A 13,851-nucleotide genomic window follows, 5' to 3' on the forward strand; every position below is an offset into this window, starting at 1 on the left:
ACAGAGAACTGTGTAAGTATTTTGACAGCTGTCTTCTGCTCTTCCCAGTATGTAAGAAATAAAGCCTTGTTCACTTAAAAATCAATAATGATGGTTCTGATTTGGGGTTGGCTGAGTTTTTTGGTTAGTTTTTTTTTTTTTGGTTGGTTGGTTGGTTGGTTGAGGGTTTTTGTTTGTTTTTGTTGGTCTTTTTTATCAATACCACATACTACACAAACTTCAAAATGCTTTTGACTAAAAAGCATTGTATTTAAATATAAATCTTTAAAGGTTTCTTCTAATTACATTTGTTCTGAAACTTAATGTAGTATAGAAAACTGTTGGTTTGGGGGGGAGTTATGTTTGGTGAGATTTCTTCTTTAAATCTAAGTAAATGAGACACAAAAAAAGGTAGAAACCTGTGCCATCTAACAAATACATGAGCAAGAAATGTGCTATTCCTTCCCTAGTGTTAACTTGGGGAAGCAGCTGAAGTTTGTGGTGAAACCAGAGAGAAGAATATAGAGAAGAATGGTCTGAAAGGCACGGATCTTCAAATAAGCCTTGTTCTGTTACTCCAAATGAGCTGGTCAGTACTTCAAATTGTCTATTGCTGATTTTCAGCCATGCAAAAGAAAGACAAGTGACTTTAAATTGCCATATAGTACTTTGAGATTGTCATAAAATTGACTGTAACTAGATTAAAAGACCACTAGGTATGGCCACATACAGAAAGAATAAGTATGACAAGAATTAAATTTTAGGCCCATTTTTATAATAATTAATTAATAATTATTGCAGCAATTCTCAGTTTCTCACAGAGCAATGTGACAAAGCTCTAAGGGAGGGCAAGAGAGCCACACATGTACAGTCAGGGTTCTGGAAAAGCAGCCACTTCTGCATTTGTTAGAGACATGAAGAAATAGTTTTCTCTAAATCATTTCTTGAATTTTTCTTAGGACAAGGCTTACAATCAGAAACTAGCAAGATCTTTGTAAATAGAGTGGTGCAACATGTTTCTTGTTTTAAACTACAGTTCTGTGACTGCTTACTTTGAGGGGAGATGTTTTCATCATAGTCTATTTGCAAAATGCCCTTCAGTTGCCTAATGCCCCAAATATTTATGATTAACAACCCTCTCCCTTTAAACAACTTTCTTGTGTCAGGAACACACTACTAACTTGAGAAGAAAGCAATTCAATGAAGATAAAAACTTCTGAGCTATCCTGTGCTGACTAGTAAAACAAATAAATACTTCTGAAGTGCTGGAAAGACTAACTCCAAGCTTTCTGTAAAGACAGAGATAAAACACATCACCAAGGAACAGATCTTCTGGAGGACTCAGCAAATGGTAGGATTTGTACACAGAAACTGTATTTCTTTCAGGAATTAGGCTGATGACCTCATTACTTTTACATGCAGTAATGGATGTATTGCAACAATTTAGGAACCATTTTTCAACATCCACACTGTGGATGCCAGACCTGTGGTAGAGAAAGGTTATTGCACTTGTTGACTTCTGTTCATCACCACTGCATGTCAGTGCACTCACTCCTGAGAGGGTTTGCTTTCTGCCTGCTGATCTGACAACTAGAGAAGGAAGTTCAGCCATCCAATTCCTCTTCAAGAAAATACAAAAGCAACAGGAAACTTTAAAAAATAATAAAAGTTTGAAAAGATTCTCCTTTAAAGCCTGACTGTATTATTTCAATAAATACTTTTTTCCTCATAATAATATGCATGAAAGACTAGAAAGAATGCACAAATGTGCTTAGTCAGACTCACCAATTTAACAGAGTTGCTCTTTGAGAGATTCCCGACAGGAACTAGGGAACCTGAATCTTTCTGTTAAAATACCAGAAACCTTAAAGCTGTCAAAGATCAACTGACAACTCCCTGTTTGTTGCACTTTTTTTCCATATCTAACTCATTGTATCTTACCAGATGTTTTCTTCAAGCTCAATGGTTTTTGAAAGCTTTGGGAAAGGACTGAAAAATATACCACCTTGAATAAACATTTTTCAGGGCTTCACAGCTGAGAAGAATTTTTCCAAAAACTTCTACCACAGTTGAAAGAGTTTGGTGTTTTGCATCAAAGCCATCACAAGACAAAGAGGGATTCCTGGCTTGGCAAAAGGGGAATATTAAAAAGAAGGGGAAAAAAAGGCCAAAAGATGCAAGAAAAGGACCACAGAAAAGTGAAAAGACAACATGAGGAGTAAAGGGACTCTGCAGTCAGGTGCTTGAAGAGGAGAAAGCAAAGACTGGTCACAGAAGAGAGGTCTGCACTGACAAAATTTGGGCTTAATTATGTCATTCTTCTGCTTTCCTCACCTGTAAGTATCTGGGAAAATACCAATTACTTTCTTTTATTCCCTTCAAAAAAGGTAACAGGCTGACTCCTCATGTTGTTATTTGGATGGTTCTGGCTACGACTTGGAAAAAAAGAACTGCTATATCCATAATAAATAAAAGTGAAATAGGAATGGTTTTAAGTGTTTGAAAAAGGAATAAAAGGCAAACCTGAAGCACCTTTTGTGCACGCATGGCTATAAAGAAGCGTATAAAATGTTTTTAATAAAAAACAACTTACCATTTCTTGATTAAAAAACTCTCAACCAACAAAAATCCTCAAGTAAAATATCCAGCTACCCTGCAAAACACCTCTCCCAAGTCAACTGCTTAAATTTCCTTTCTGTGCTGTCAGTGAGTGTAAAGTATGGCTCTTACAAAACTTCACCTGCTTTCTGGAGTCAGATGAAGAAGAATAGAATGGGTCACTTAAGTCCAGCACTCTATAAAAGGGAAAAAGAGAAATCAGAACACAGGGACAGGCTACTTAAAAAGGACCGCAGATAACAGGTTGGCAACATCGCCTTGGCTGCATTTGCAATCTGCTCCTGCCATATACAATCCCGTGCTCCAGAGTGTACTTTGGCACTGTAGCAGGGTGTTAAGTGGCTGAATTCAGACTCTGCTAAGGAAAGGGAAAGCTCCCAAACCACAGTGTCCTGCCAAAGGCAGAAAAGGCACTTGGCGCAGAGGGTTGAGTGGAACCAGCAGTACGAGTGCCCCACGCTCTTTTCTGCCGAACTCGGCTTCTGCCTTGACTGATTACTGGGCTCTTCAAAGGAGAACTAGATAGGCAGTAAATGAAAATGTGGGTCATAATTGAAAATGCAGAAGAGGAAAGAGCAAATTAGTCCCTCCCTGTAGTTGTCTTGAGGGTAGGCCAGGGATACTTAGTCCAGGCAAGGCTAATGCTGGAGAGGAGTCAGAAATTTCTGACTAAGTTACTAGTCAGCTCCTCTTCCCTTCCTGTAGCCCATTCCAGCTGGCTCACCTTCACTGGCAGATGTAAAATATTTCTGGTCCACTTTGCAATGGGACTGAAAGAACTCTAATACAAAGAATCAGCATAAACCTACTGGAAGAGAAATAGCTACTGAAGCAGTAACTAGGCCACATTAACCTTTGTGTCATTTAAAACAGGAAAGTATGAACTAGCATTTAGAAACCAATCGTGGTCTAGTTTGATGGAAAATGTTTCACTAATGTGAAAGCTACAAGAGATGCTTCAGTCTTTGATTACCCCTGAGGCCATAACAAACTCAGAAGGAAGCATATGAATTGCTGATTATTTTCTATGATGATAGCATCTGAGAAGTTGCTGATAATGCTTTGGTGAAGACTGAAGGGTCCCCTGCTTTACCACTTCAACTAAATATGAATCATGAAGTGCTGCTCTCATTTCAGAACAAGATAGAATATGCTGGAGTTTTGAGATTTCTTTTTTGGGGGAGTATAAGACCTTCATAGGGAGATGCAGACAGTGATCATGAATCTTACCTTACAAGATAAATCCTGGCTTTCACCCTACATTAGCACATGCATCATGATGACTTTCCATGATGTGATCACAAAGCATCCTTTCTTCATGACCAAAGAGAAAGAATCACAGTATTGTAGAGAGAGAATGGTAAAGAAGGTAAAGCTGTATGGCAGAAGCCAGCAAGTGCAAAATTCAAGATTACATTATGATAAACACACAATGGGGATAACAGTAATCTTAGTTTTTATTTCCACTAACTATGTACTTACAGATTTTTAAATGTAATAATTTTAAGGTGTTATCTCTTAAGGAATCCTTAGAGTCCTTTCAGCATGCTGAAAAAGAACTCTGCTTAAACAATACCTTTTGCTACATATGCATTCCAAACTGCAGGTACCAATTTGGCAAGTTCCTATAAGGATGTTTATAAACAAGCACATTTTAAGTAATAAGAGCTAATCATTTGATTCAAGCCCTGTGTTTCAGACAGAGGGGTATGAGTAACTGAGCAAGTGCATTTAGAACCTGATGCCAGGACAAACATGATGTCACATTTGGATCCTCTACAACAGTGTTTCAGAGAGAGGGTTTGTCTTTCCATGCAGCAACTCAGGTTCAGGCTCTGACAGTCTGATCATGCTGGTCTTGTTCTGACAAGATTATTTGCTGCTCCTGTGAAAAGACCAGGAAGGACAGCAATATCTCTTTGCTTCATTCTGCCCTTAGAAGATCCCTTTCCAATTAAGCTGTTGAAGCTTTATTCCCCTTACTGAGAAATAAAGACATGTATCCAAAGGAATTACTGCAATCATTCCTCAATTAATTTTTTCTAAGTCCTAATGAAAAAAGACAAATTTAATTGGGGAATGAATTGACAATTACTATACATACATCTGCAGCATATTTAGAACTATTAATGTTTTAAGAGAAACAGAAGGGAGGCAGTTGAAACTGTATCACACAATTCCATCTAGAAAGTAAGATATAACTGGGGTAGGCATTTCTTTTACAAAATCAGGGTCTGCTCAGTGCTTCAGTTGAAAGCACCCCACGTGGAGAGAAGCTAGTGATCAGAACACTTTCACAAACAAAATGCAAACAATAATGTTTAATCTGGAGCATCACAGATGGTTTCAGAATTGAAAACTGTCAAAATTAACTGTACAAGAAAAGGTTTACAGCAGATTTTAGATATATTTCCATAAATAAGAGAAGTTCCTTTGGGGAAAAACTGTAAGGGGTCTTCCTTTAAAGATCTTTGCAGTTAATACATTTTACCTTGTTTCTTTCTGCCCTGGTAGTTACTCTATTAAGCTCCCATGCAGAAACACCTTTTTCAGGCAACTGATACGAAGTTAGAAACCACCCCTTGGCAAGGTCTAAAAAAATGTTTCCGTATCTGACTTTCATTGAAAATGAACAGGTGGATCCCAAGAAGTTTTCTCTTCAGATCCCACTTCTTGCCATCTTCAGTGAAGACAAGCAAGCAAGAACTGCACCCTGGCAGTGTCCCCTCAGTCCTACTGGAGGCAAAGAGATGAAGGGCTGTACAGTAGAAGTTTCACTGTCTGCAGTCCTTGACAAGTCCTCCTCTGAATGAAATGCATAGATTTCCTAACTGATTCATAAGGCAAATGATGGCTTTTTTTGGCTTTTCCTGCACAAGGTAAAAGATTGCAGCACTTTGGATGATGCATATGTTATGGGTCAACTGGATTTAGCTTCTATAACTCAAAATTTTCTTCTGGAAAAATGGTTTTTAAACACTTTTACTTACTTCTGCCATCACTTTAGAGTGAAAATGAAAAAAATATTATATATACACAAACCTAGAAATATACCTTTGCAAAGGTTGTGCTAAATTAGAAAGAAAGGAAGCACATGACAGCTGGTGTCCATGTGCCTGTCAGTAGATAATCATGAATGATTTAGTTTTCCAATGAGCTTTGAAGTCCATTGTGAAAGACTCTTAGGGAAAATCAATACCTGCAAGATAAATGGCAATGTCTGTGAATTAGAAATAAAGAAGTACTGAATCACTGGTTCCTCAAAGTAAAGAGTTTAAACATGCAGTGCCTGTGGTGTATAGCAGCATAATTTTATATAATTATCCATAATTTCAAGGGAAGAAGTAAACACTGACCTGACAATATTTGCCAATTATCCCAGGTCTCTCTTTTTTTTTTATTTTTTTTTTTTTTTAAATAAAACACATAGAAGTTTGGAGAGGAATGACAAGAGTGAAGGATAAACATTTCAAGAATCAGGGAAATTAAATGCAACCTAGATAAATATAAGCTAGGCAAAACTAGTATAATCTGTCTCTAGAGGCTACTGTGACTCAGAAATTCAGTAATACTATCAGTAAGCAAATAATGTTGATTGACTCTCAAAATACAGCACCTCTAAAGAAAAGTTTCTCTGAGTCTTAATGAACAGTTCTGTGAAAAAGATCACGTATAAAACCTTTGCAACTGAAAAGGAGACAAATCAGTAACAAATAAAATTCCCTTGTTTATTAGAAAGAGGATGGAAAATTAATATGATTTGCATCGTGCCTAGAAGATGTGAATGACACTTTGCTTACTTAACATTGTATTGAGTTTTGGGCCTGGGCTTTAAACATATGTGGATTTTTTTTAATCTTTTAACTCTTTGTACACATGCACATTCCCACATCTCCCTCATAAATGCTCAATTTTCACATACATGCGTTGCAATCAGTGAGTTATATTTGTTCCTGTTTATAATGCGTGCTGTGCTGCTGCCATGTGAAAGAAGTTGGCCGATACATCACCTCATAACCACCCCACATGACCATTTGCTGTAGCACAAGGCCTGTCAGCAAGGGGTTTTTGCAAGTCATGAAGCAAAAAAACTGCCCTTGCCGTTCTAATTTCAGACAGAAGGTTAGTCTGTGAAAGGAAACACTTGGCAGTGGTTCAGCTGATCACTGTCTGGTGGTGATGACACTGCTTCCCTTTCCACTCTTCCCGCAACTCCAGTGACAAGTGTGATGCTCTACAGTTCAGGTGACGGTCACACACGAACAGCCTGTACTCGCTGACTTGGCAGAAATGACTCAGAGCAGTTTCCCTCCTGCTGTCATTAGCTTAAGCATTTAAGCTAATAATACAGTGTCATGGCTAAAAAGCATTTTGGTAACACTCAGTGACATTTTATGAGCTGTTAAAAAAGCAAGAACTACAGAGGAGAGTATTTTGTTATGGCTGTTCTGGAAAACATGAACTACAGAAGCATTATTTTGCCTTTTGTTTAAGAAAAAAACCCAACCCAAACCAAACCAAGATGCTTTACCATAAAGCAAAAATAACAGGTTCACATTATTCACATTGGTTGGCTCTGCGATTTTACACTTTAGAGTTGTAATTATAGATATTTGACAATAACTGCCAGATGCTTTGCTGGCTTTGCTGATTCATGTCAGCAGAGGATCTAGGTCTTACCTGTCATGCCTGTCTTTCCATTAGCTTTTGTTTTTTCCTTTTTTACAGTATGTGGAAATACACATGCCCAGAAAAATGCTCAGAATTATTCTACTACTTCTCAAATCTCCATCATGGGATTGTTTTTTCAATGTGCAAACACCACCTCAAGAGATCAGGTTAAAAAACAATTAGCCCTGTTCACAGTGCAAAGGCTGGATACCACTCCAAGCCTTTTGTACAAGGGGAAAGCAACCACCACAGCACAGACAAAAGGGGTTCTCCGTAACTGTGTCAGCGATGCACTGTTTTAAGGGAGCTTCAATACTGGGTATTAGAACCAGATTGGAAAGCATACACTGAAACCAACTGTGGAAACACCTTTACTTACTGTGTTAAAATTTGGGAAGAATCCAACAGCAGAGCTGCTGTCCACAGGGAAGGGCATAAAGGGTTTGATATCCAGGGAAGGCTGCATCATCAAGGTAGGTGTGCGCACAAGGGTGGGAAGTGCAGTAGTGCCTGCCAAGAGCAAACAAAACCAGGAATTCATAGTATTCTCCTTTCCATAACACACACAGTATAGCTGACAAACTGCCAAGAAAAAATAATACAAGGAGGTGATGAAGAGGCTCTGTAGGAGTCAATATCATTAAAAGAAACCTATTTACACACAGTACAGATGAGGCAGAGTACAGAGGCCATGGACATTTGGTGGCTGAAGAAGAGACATATGGTATATAAATCACACTGGCAGGTAGAATAAATCCTTTCTACAGCTGAAAAGTTCCTCTGTGCCTAAAAGGCCAGGAGGGATTCCCATGAAAGTCAGAGGCTTTTACAATTCATGGTTGCCTATTAGGTCAGCTAGCACAGACAACACATGTAAGATGAAATCCCAGGGTTTGTTTCCAAATAGTGAGCTGCATGTTATTTTTTTTATCTCTTCTGACTATCAGGTGCTGCACAAACACCATTTCAACTAACATGTAAAAATGCCTTTTTTTAATAGTGTAAGGCAAATATTAGAATGATAGAATAACTAGAATAATATTAGAATAATTATTAGAATGATTAAATAATCTGCTAGCATATAAATGAACAAAACTCTTTACATGCAACGCAAACTAGCATTTTCTAAATTGGAGCTCAGATATTTCTCTAAAAAAAAAAAGCTTTCCAGAAATCTATATGCTGAAATTCTTTCTGTATATACTTACGAATCACTGGCCAGCAAGATCCCAAAGGAATGGGGAGGCACAGATGTCCAAATATTCCTTTTTAACTAGCTATCTGCCCTATGCACACAATAAGTGTGCCTAGTACACAGCTTCCAGCTATGCCTGTGGGAGTACTTTTTCCCCTGAAATCATACAAAAAAGATTTCAAATAAAATTTCTCTCACTGAAATAAAAAGACCAGAAAAAAACCAAACCCCCAAACTCAGTTTCTTCTTCCTAGGTTAATAAATAATTCAACATTGATTGGAACAGGCAGTGGAACACGAGTGTCCCACACCTCTAAAGGAGGGTGAGTCACTCTCTCTGCCTCTCCTACCTCTGTCACAGTTTGTTCATAATTACCTCCTTCTCCCACTCACTGGTGGCCAGGAGTTGGGAGCATAACAGGCCTCTCAGGAGTTTCCCAGGTTTCAAGCACAGCTCACATAATACCTTAGCTCTGTCTCATAGAAGTCATCTGAGCTTTTTTAACACAGTCAGGAAGGCGATGGGGCAGAGGGAGAATGGAAGAGAGATACAAGGCAAAGGGTGCTAAAAAGAGGGAGTTAGAAAAGTAAACAAGCAATTTCCCCTCTCCTTTCACATTAAATCAAATAATTTGAAGCTACTTGAAAAGTGCCAGGCAATCCATATGGGCTACCTGAGTACCAGTCTTCCATGGATGGATCTCCCTTTTTGCCTGTTAAGAACACACAAAACTGAAGACAGAGTAGATATTTTCATCCAGAGTAGATATTTTCATCCTTTTATTTTCACTGTCCTGCCTCCATAGACACCCATCTTGTGGTATCCAAGAGGAAAGCTAACTTCAGAAGCCAGATGGGGCTGCATGGATTTTTTGGATGACCAAACACTTAGAGCTAGCCCTGAGCTCAAATTTTGTAGATGCTGGAGAGACAGTCATTTTGAGCACAGCTGCAGCACAGTAAATATTGCATTATGGTCTAGCAGATAAATAGCAGGCTGTAATCTGTTCTCTGTTCCTTCCATAGGAAATGCATGATAATTACACAAAGATGGGCCATTGACAGCTATGGAGAGAGAACTGTTTCACACCATCCCAAATGAGCTGCACAACTTGAAAGGAAAAATACGCTTGAGAAACTTTCCCAGAATATTTTCTCCCTTCTTCTATCACAATACTTTCATAAATGTCAGGTTTGTTTCTGCATAAGCTCATTGACAGTTGTGCCTAATTAACTCTAAGTCAAAGCTTATTCAAGTGGAGTCACAAACGTCAAAAAGCTAAAGGCTAGCATGCCTATAGTTTCTTATTCATATCCATAATGGAAAAGATGTACCAGTAGGAAAGCAGTGTGTTGGTGTATTTATCCAAAAAAAGTATCTTCAACTGTAAAAATGGTGATTATTTCCACTAGGTCGTTCTGAAACAGTAGATTTACATAATTTGGATTTCAGAGTTGCATTCAAACAGGAGCTATGTTGTATTCAATTACCTCAAGTGCCATCATCAAACTAACTTTTGCAAGTTTCTCTTTGAAGTTCATATGCAATTAAAGATCTGTGAAGTTAAGACCTGTTTTCTCTTTACATATGCCTACTTCAGTGAGGCTATGGTTACATATTTTAACTCGATTTTACAGAAAAAAAAACCAGAATAGACTTAAATTGTGACACATTTAAAATCAGAGTTCAGTTAGGTTTCTGATGTTGTCTTTATTCAATGTGTAGAAAGCATTTGGCATAAAATCTTTGAAGTTTAAAAAACAATTAGCATCCTCCTGAAAACAATGCAATCTTCTTTTGTACTCCTCGAGTGAGTACAGATCCTTTCACATGGAAAAGACATTTGGAATCTCTCTGTAGTTTTGCAGTTTGTGGTGTTTCTGCTGCCAGAGTAATTTATGACCAGGAAACTAGAACACATTCAGAGTCCATATGGGAGAGAAAACATACACACCTACAATCTGATTGGTGAAAGCACTAATTATAAGAAATTTTTTCCCTTCCATTTGCCAGTTTACTACTTCAGCAATTGCCAATCAAGTATCAGTGACCCTGTTGGACTGAAATTTGACTTTCAGTCCCACCTTTGAAAGCCTCTGAAAGAATTACCAGTTAAAGATGACCTAAACTACCAACAGAAGCACTTCATGACAAAATCATCAAATCAAATGCAATAGGACAGTTTTGCACTGGCATTGCTCCCAAAGGACAAATAGATTCTCATACAGCTAAAGCTGTATGCAGGTCTGAGCTAAGCAGGAATACTGGCATAAGAAAGATGTTGCTGACAATCTTCATTATCTTCAGAAATGTAACAGACATTTACTGTTTCATTAGCATTTTGATGATGAAGACAATTTATCATGTCAAACACATTGTTTTAAACTACTTCTAAATCTTGGGAATAAATATAACTGAACGTGTAAATTGCTTATTTCAGCTTCGTAATTATTAAACAGTATTTTTTTTCATAACTTAAATTTTGACTTTCAGAGCTGGAGTTATCTACGTACTGGAAATGCAAGCCCCAGACAGACTTTGCCAAAGGACATTGATCCTCCCTGGTCCCCTTTACTCTTGTCCAAGAAGAAGGAAAACAGGTTTTCATCTCATCAGGTGATCTAAAATATGTGATTTTATTAAAAGTTTTTCTCCTCCTACACATTTTTATGTTAAAAACAAGTTCTTGTGTAACAGGTGCTGCTCCTCCTTAGTCACGTACATATAATTTCATGTACACTGCAATGCACTGGGATGCTGACGTTGTTGGAAGTTATGACAGGTTGCAGTCTTTAGCCAAATTTAATCTGTCTCTAACAAATAAGACATGTAATTAACAGAATAAGCAGTGAAAGTGATATTTTTGGGGAACAATTAGAAAGTCTTGCATCTGTCACTCCTGTGGCAATACGTGTCCCCAGAGCCAGTAAGACAAGCTTTAGTCAGGTGCCAGAAACAGAGCAGACAACACAAGGTCTTCAAGGATCTCTACCAGCAATGCCCCCACAGCTCTTTTGCACCTTCACATTAAAAATAGCAAGATTGCAGGTTTGGCAGAGACAATCACAACTAACTTTGGCCACGATTAACAGTCACTGCTCCTCTTTTTCAAGTAGGAGTGGTGACAAGTTCAGTCAAATCTAAGCACACAGTTTCTCCCTTTGTACCTCCTGAAAACTATGTGCGACAATACTACCTCTGTGATTTTCTCCCCACGTGTTTTTCTTTGTCACTGAAAAACACAAAAAAAGGTGTAATGCCTGCTCATTTACTCCTCTAATTTGCGTCAGTATCGGACCATTACACAAAAAACCCCAATTTCATCACAAAACTTACTCAACTAAAACACATTTTGTGAACTATTTCAGCTTACTTAAAGAAATGAATTACCTTCCAGTCTTGAAAGCATGCTCTCTCAAAGTTGTCATTAAAGGCAACTATAGAAAAATCTGAAGCCGTACTCCAGTCTCCCTTTTTTGTATTACCTAAATGATGTTATTGTAATGTTTAAATCCTCCCATCCAAAGAAGCAAGACACACTCAGAACCAGAGCACTGGAAGAGTAACTGAAGCACTATCAGGACTTCGCTGACAAAGTTCTGTGAACTGGACCAACTACATCCACCTCAGATTGCACATGTATTTAACAGTATTTGGGAAAATTTCAAAGGGACATTGTTTGAGATGTTCATACCCACCACCATTTACATGCACTACACTGACAGTTTCTAGTTTATGGACAGTCTGTGTTGACTTTTTTCATCCCTGAATTGTCTGACCATTTTCAGCTATGAGAAACCTTTCTACAGCAATGTTGAGTAGTCCGAGTTGGCCACACAACAGTAGCAATAGGACCATGGATCAGTTCTGGGCTTTGTTCTCCCTTGACCTTTTTAGAACTGTTTTTGGGTTTTTTTTCAGACACTGCTTGAGCCAACAGTATGCCTCTGTGTGTGGATGACAAATTGACCCTTTTTTGCACATATTTGCTGAATTAGTTCTGGACTGCAGAGTGTGCACAGCCACCCTGCTTTCAGACCTCACACTGTCAGCTCTGCTTGCAGCATTTTCCTTCAGAGCTCCGGAAGGTGGAAGCAGCTCCCTGGAAGGATTCTGAGACAATTCTGCATGTGTTCATCTATGAGCTTTTCCTGGTACCCTACAGTCTCTCTACAGTTAATTAATTTGTCAGTGGAAGTTTTGAACCTTGTCAGAAATATTTACTTCAGCATGTGGCTCAAAAATCCAGTTTTACAAACAGGTTAGAGCCAGAAGTAGTACCTAGGGCTTTCATATTGAATAAAAACCTCCTCAGCTCTATTGATGGACTTGCAAAAAACCCGGAAAAAACCCACCACCGCTAAAAAAGCCCAACAAGACTTTCCTACACTTGCTTATATACACCTTTATGGGAAGATAGGAATAACAAAATTATGTTTATAAAAAATCTCCACCTAACTACACCATAAACAAATAGGATTTTCTCTCCTTTTATCTCATGCCCCCATTGCATCATGCTCCAGATCTATCAGCTGCCACCACAATTTTTCCCCCTGCATACGTGACAGGTAAAACCCAATCACTTGCAAGTCACTACATTTTGTTGTTCAGGCATTTGCATTAGCTCCTGAGACACATTACGATGCGTGATATTAGTCTTTTTTCCATCTCAGTATGATCAGGATTTAGTAATTTTCTAATTTCATTTGTTTATTTACAGCTATATATGGATATTGGAAGGTGTCATCTCTTTCTGGTTATGCCTAAGATAAACTGTCAAAAACAAGTTAAGGGCAAGTAAAATAATTCAGAGATTCTGAACAGCAGGTGTTGATATCAAATGCTTAAGGAAAAATCTGCTCTAGAAGTATCCCATTAATAATACTTACAGTGGTGAATACTAACACATTCACCCCTCTTAAATAAAAAAAAGTTAATAAATGCAGCATCTTAGATTTTTTTCACATTTCACTCAGCAGACCAAACATTTCTTCCTTATAATATGGTTGTATGAAAAATGAGACTTATGGCACCCACAGGGATTCCAGTCTGTCAAGAGAAGTCAGGGTAAGATAAGACCATTACTTCAACAAATTTTCCCAAATCACAAATTAACACAATCCTAAGACATAACCCACTATCCAGGCAATTTATTTTTAAAAATAACTTGAAGCAGAAGCCTCTATATATGAGACATGGCACAGGCCCTGTCTCATGCAGTAGACAACAGGAAAAATGATAACAAGTTCTCTGCCCCTTGGGCACCACACAAACTAACACACTAACAAATGTGGATGCAGCTCCTTTGGGAGCTGATATGATTACTATCAGAGCTACTGATGAACATCTTTTAAAACATGGAGAGGGCACTTATAAACTTCACTAG

The 13,851-nt window shown here is 38.1% G+C and overlaps 1 protein-coding gene across 8 annotated transcripts in view; it reads right to left on the reverse strand.

Annotated features, from left to right (window-relative positions):
* The window catches only part of ZNF385B (zinc finger protein 385B), a 132,443-nt gene that overhangs the window by 50,823 nt on the left and 67,769 nt on the right, over positions 1 to 13,851 (reverse strand). For 7 of the 8 annotated variants that reach the window (XM_071561983.1, XM_071561979.1, XM_071561977.1 and 4 more), the window contains exon 2: positions 7,649 to 7,779. The exons of the other annotated variant lie outside the window; for it this stretch is intronic. In XM_071561983.1, coding sequence (XP_071418084.1) covers positions 7,649 to 7,738 — 90 coding nt within the window. In that variant the 5' untranslated portion in view covers positions 7,739 to 7,779. The remainder of the gene's footprint in view (positions 1 to 7,648; positions 7,780 to 13,851) is intronic. 8 annotated transcript variants of the gene reach the window in all.

The sequence above is a fragment of the Pithys albifrons genome, chromosome 8 (genome assembly GCF_047495875.1).
Source record: "Pithys albifrons albifrons isolate INPA30051 chromosome 8, PitAlb_v1, whole genome shotgun sequence".
Lineage (NCBI taxonomy): Eukaryota > Metazoa > Chordata > Aves > Passeriformes > Thamnophilidae > Pithys > Pithys albifrons.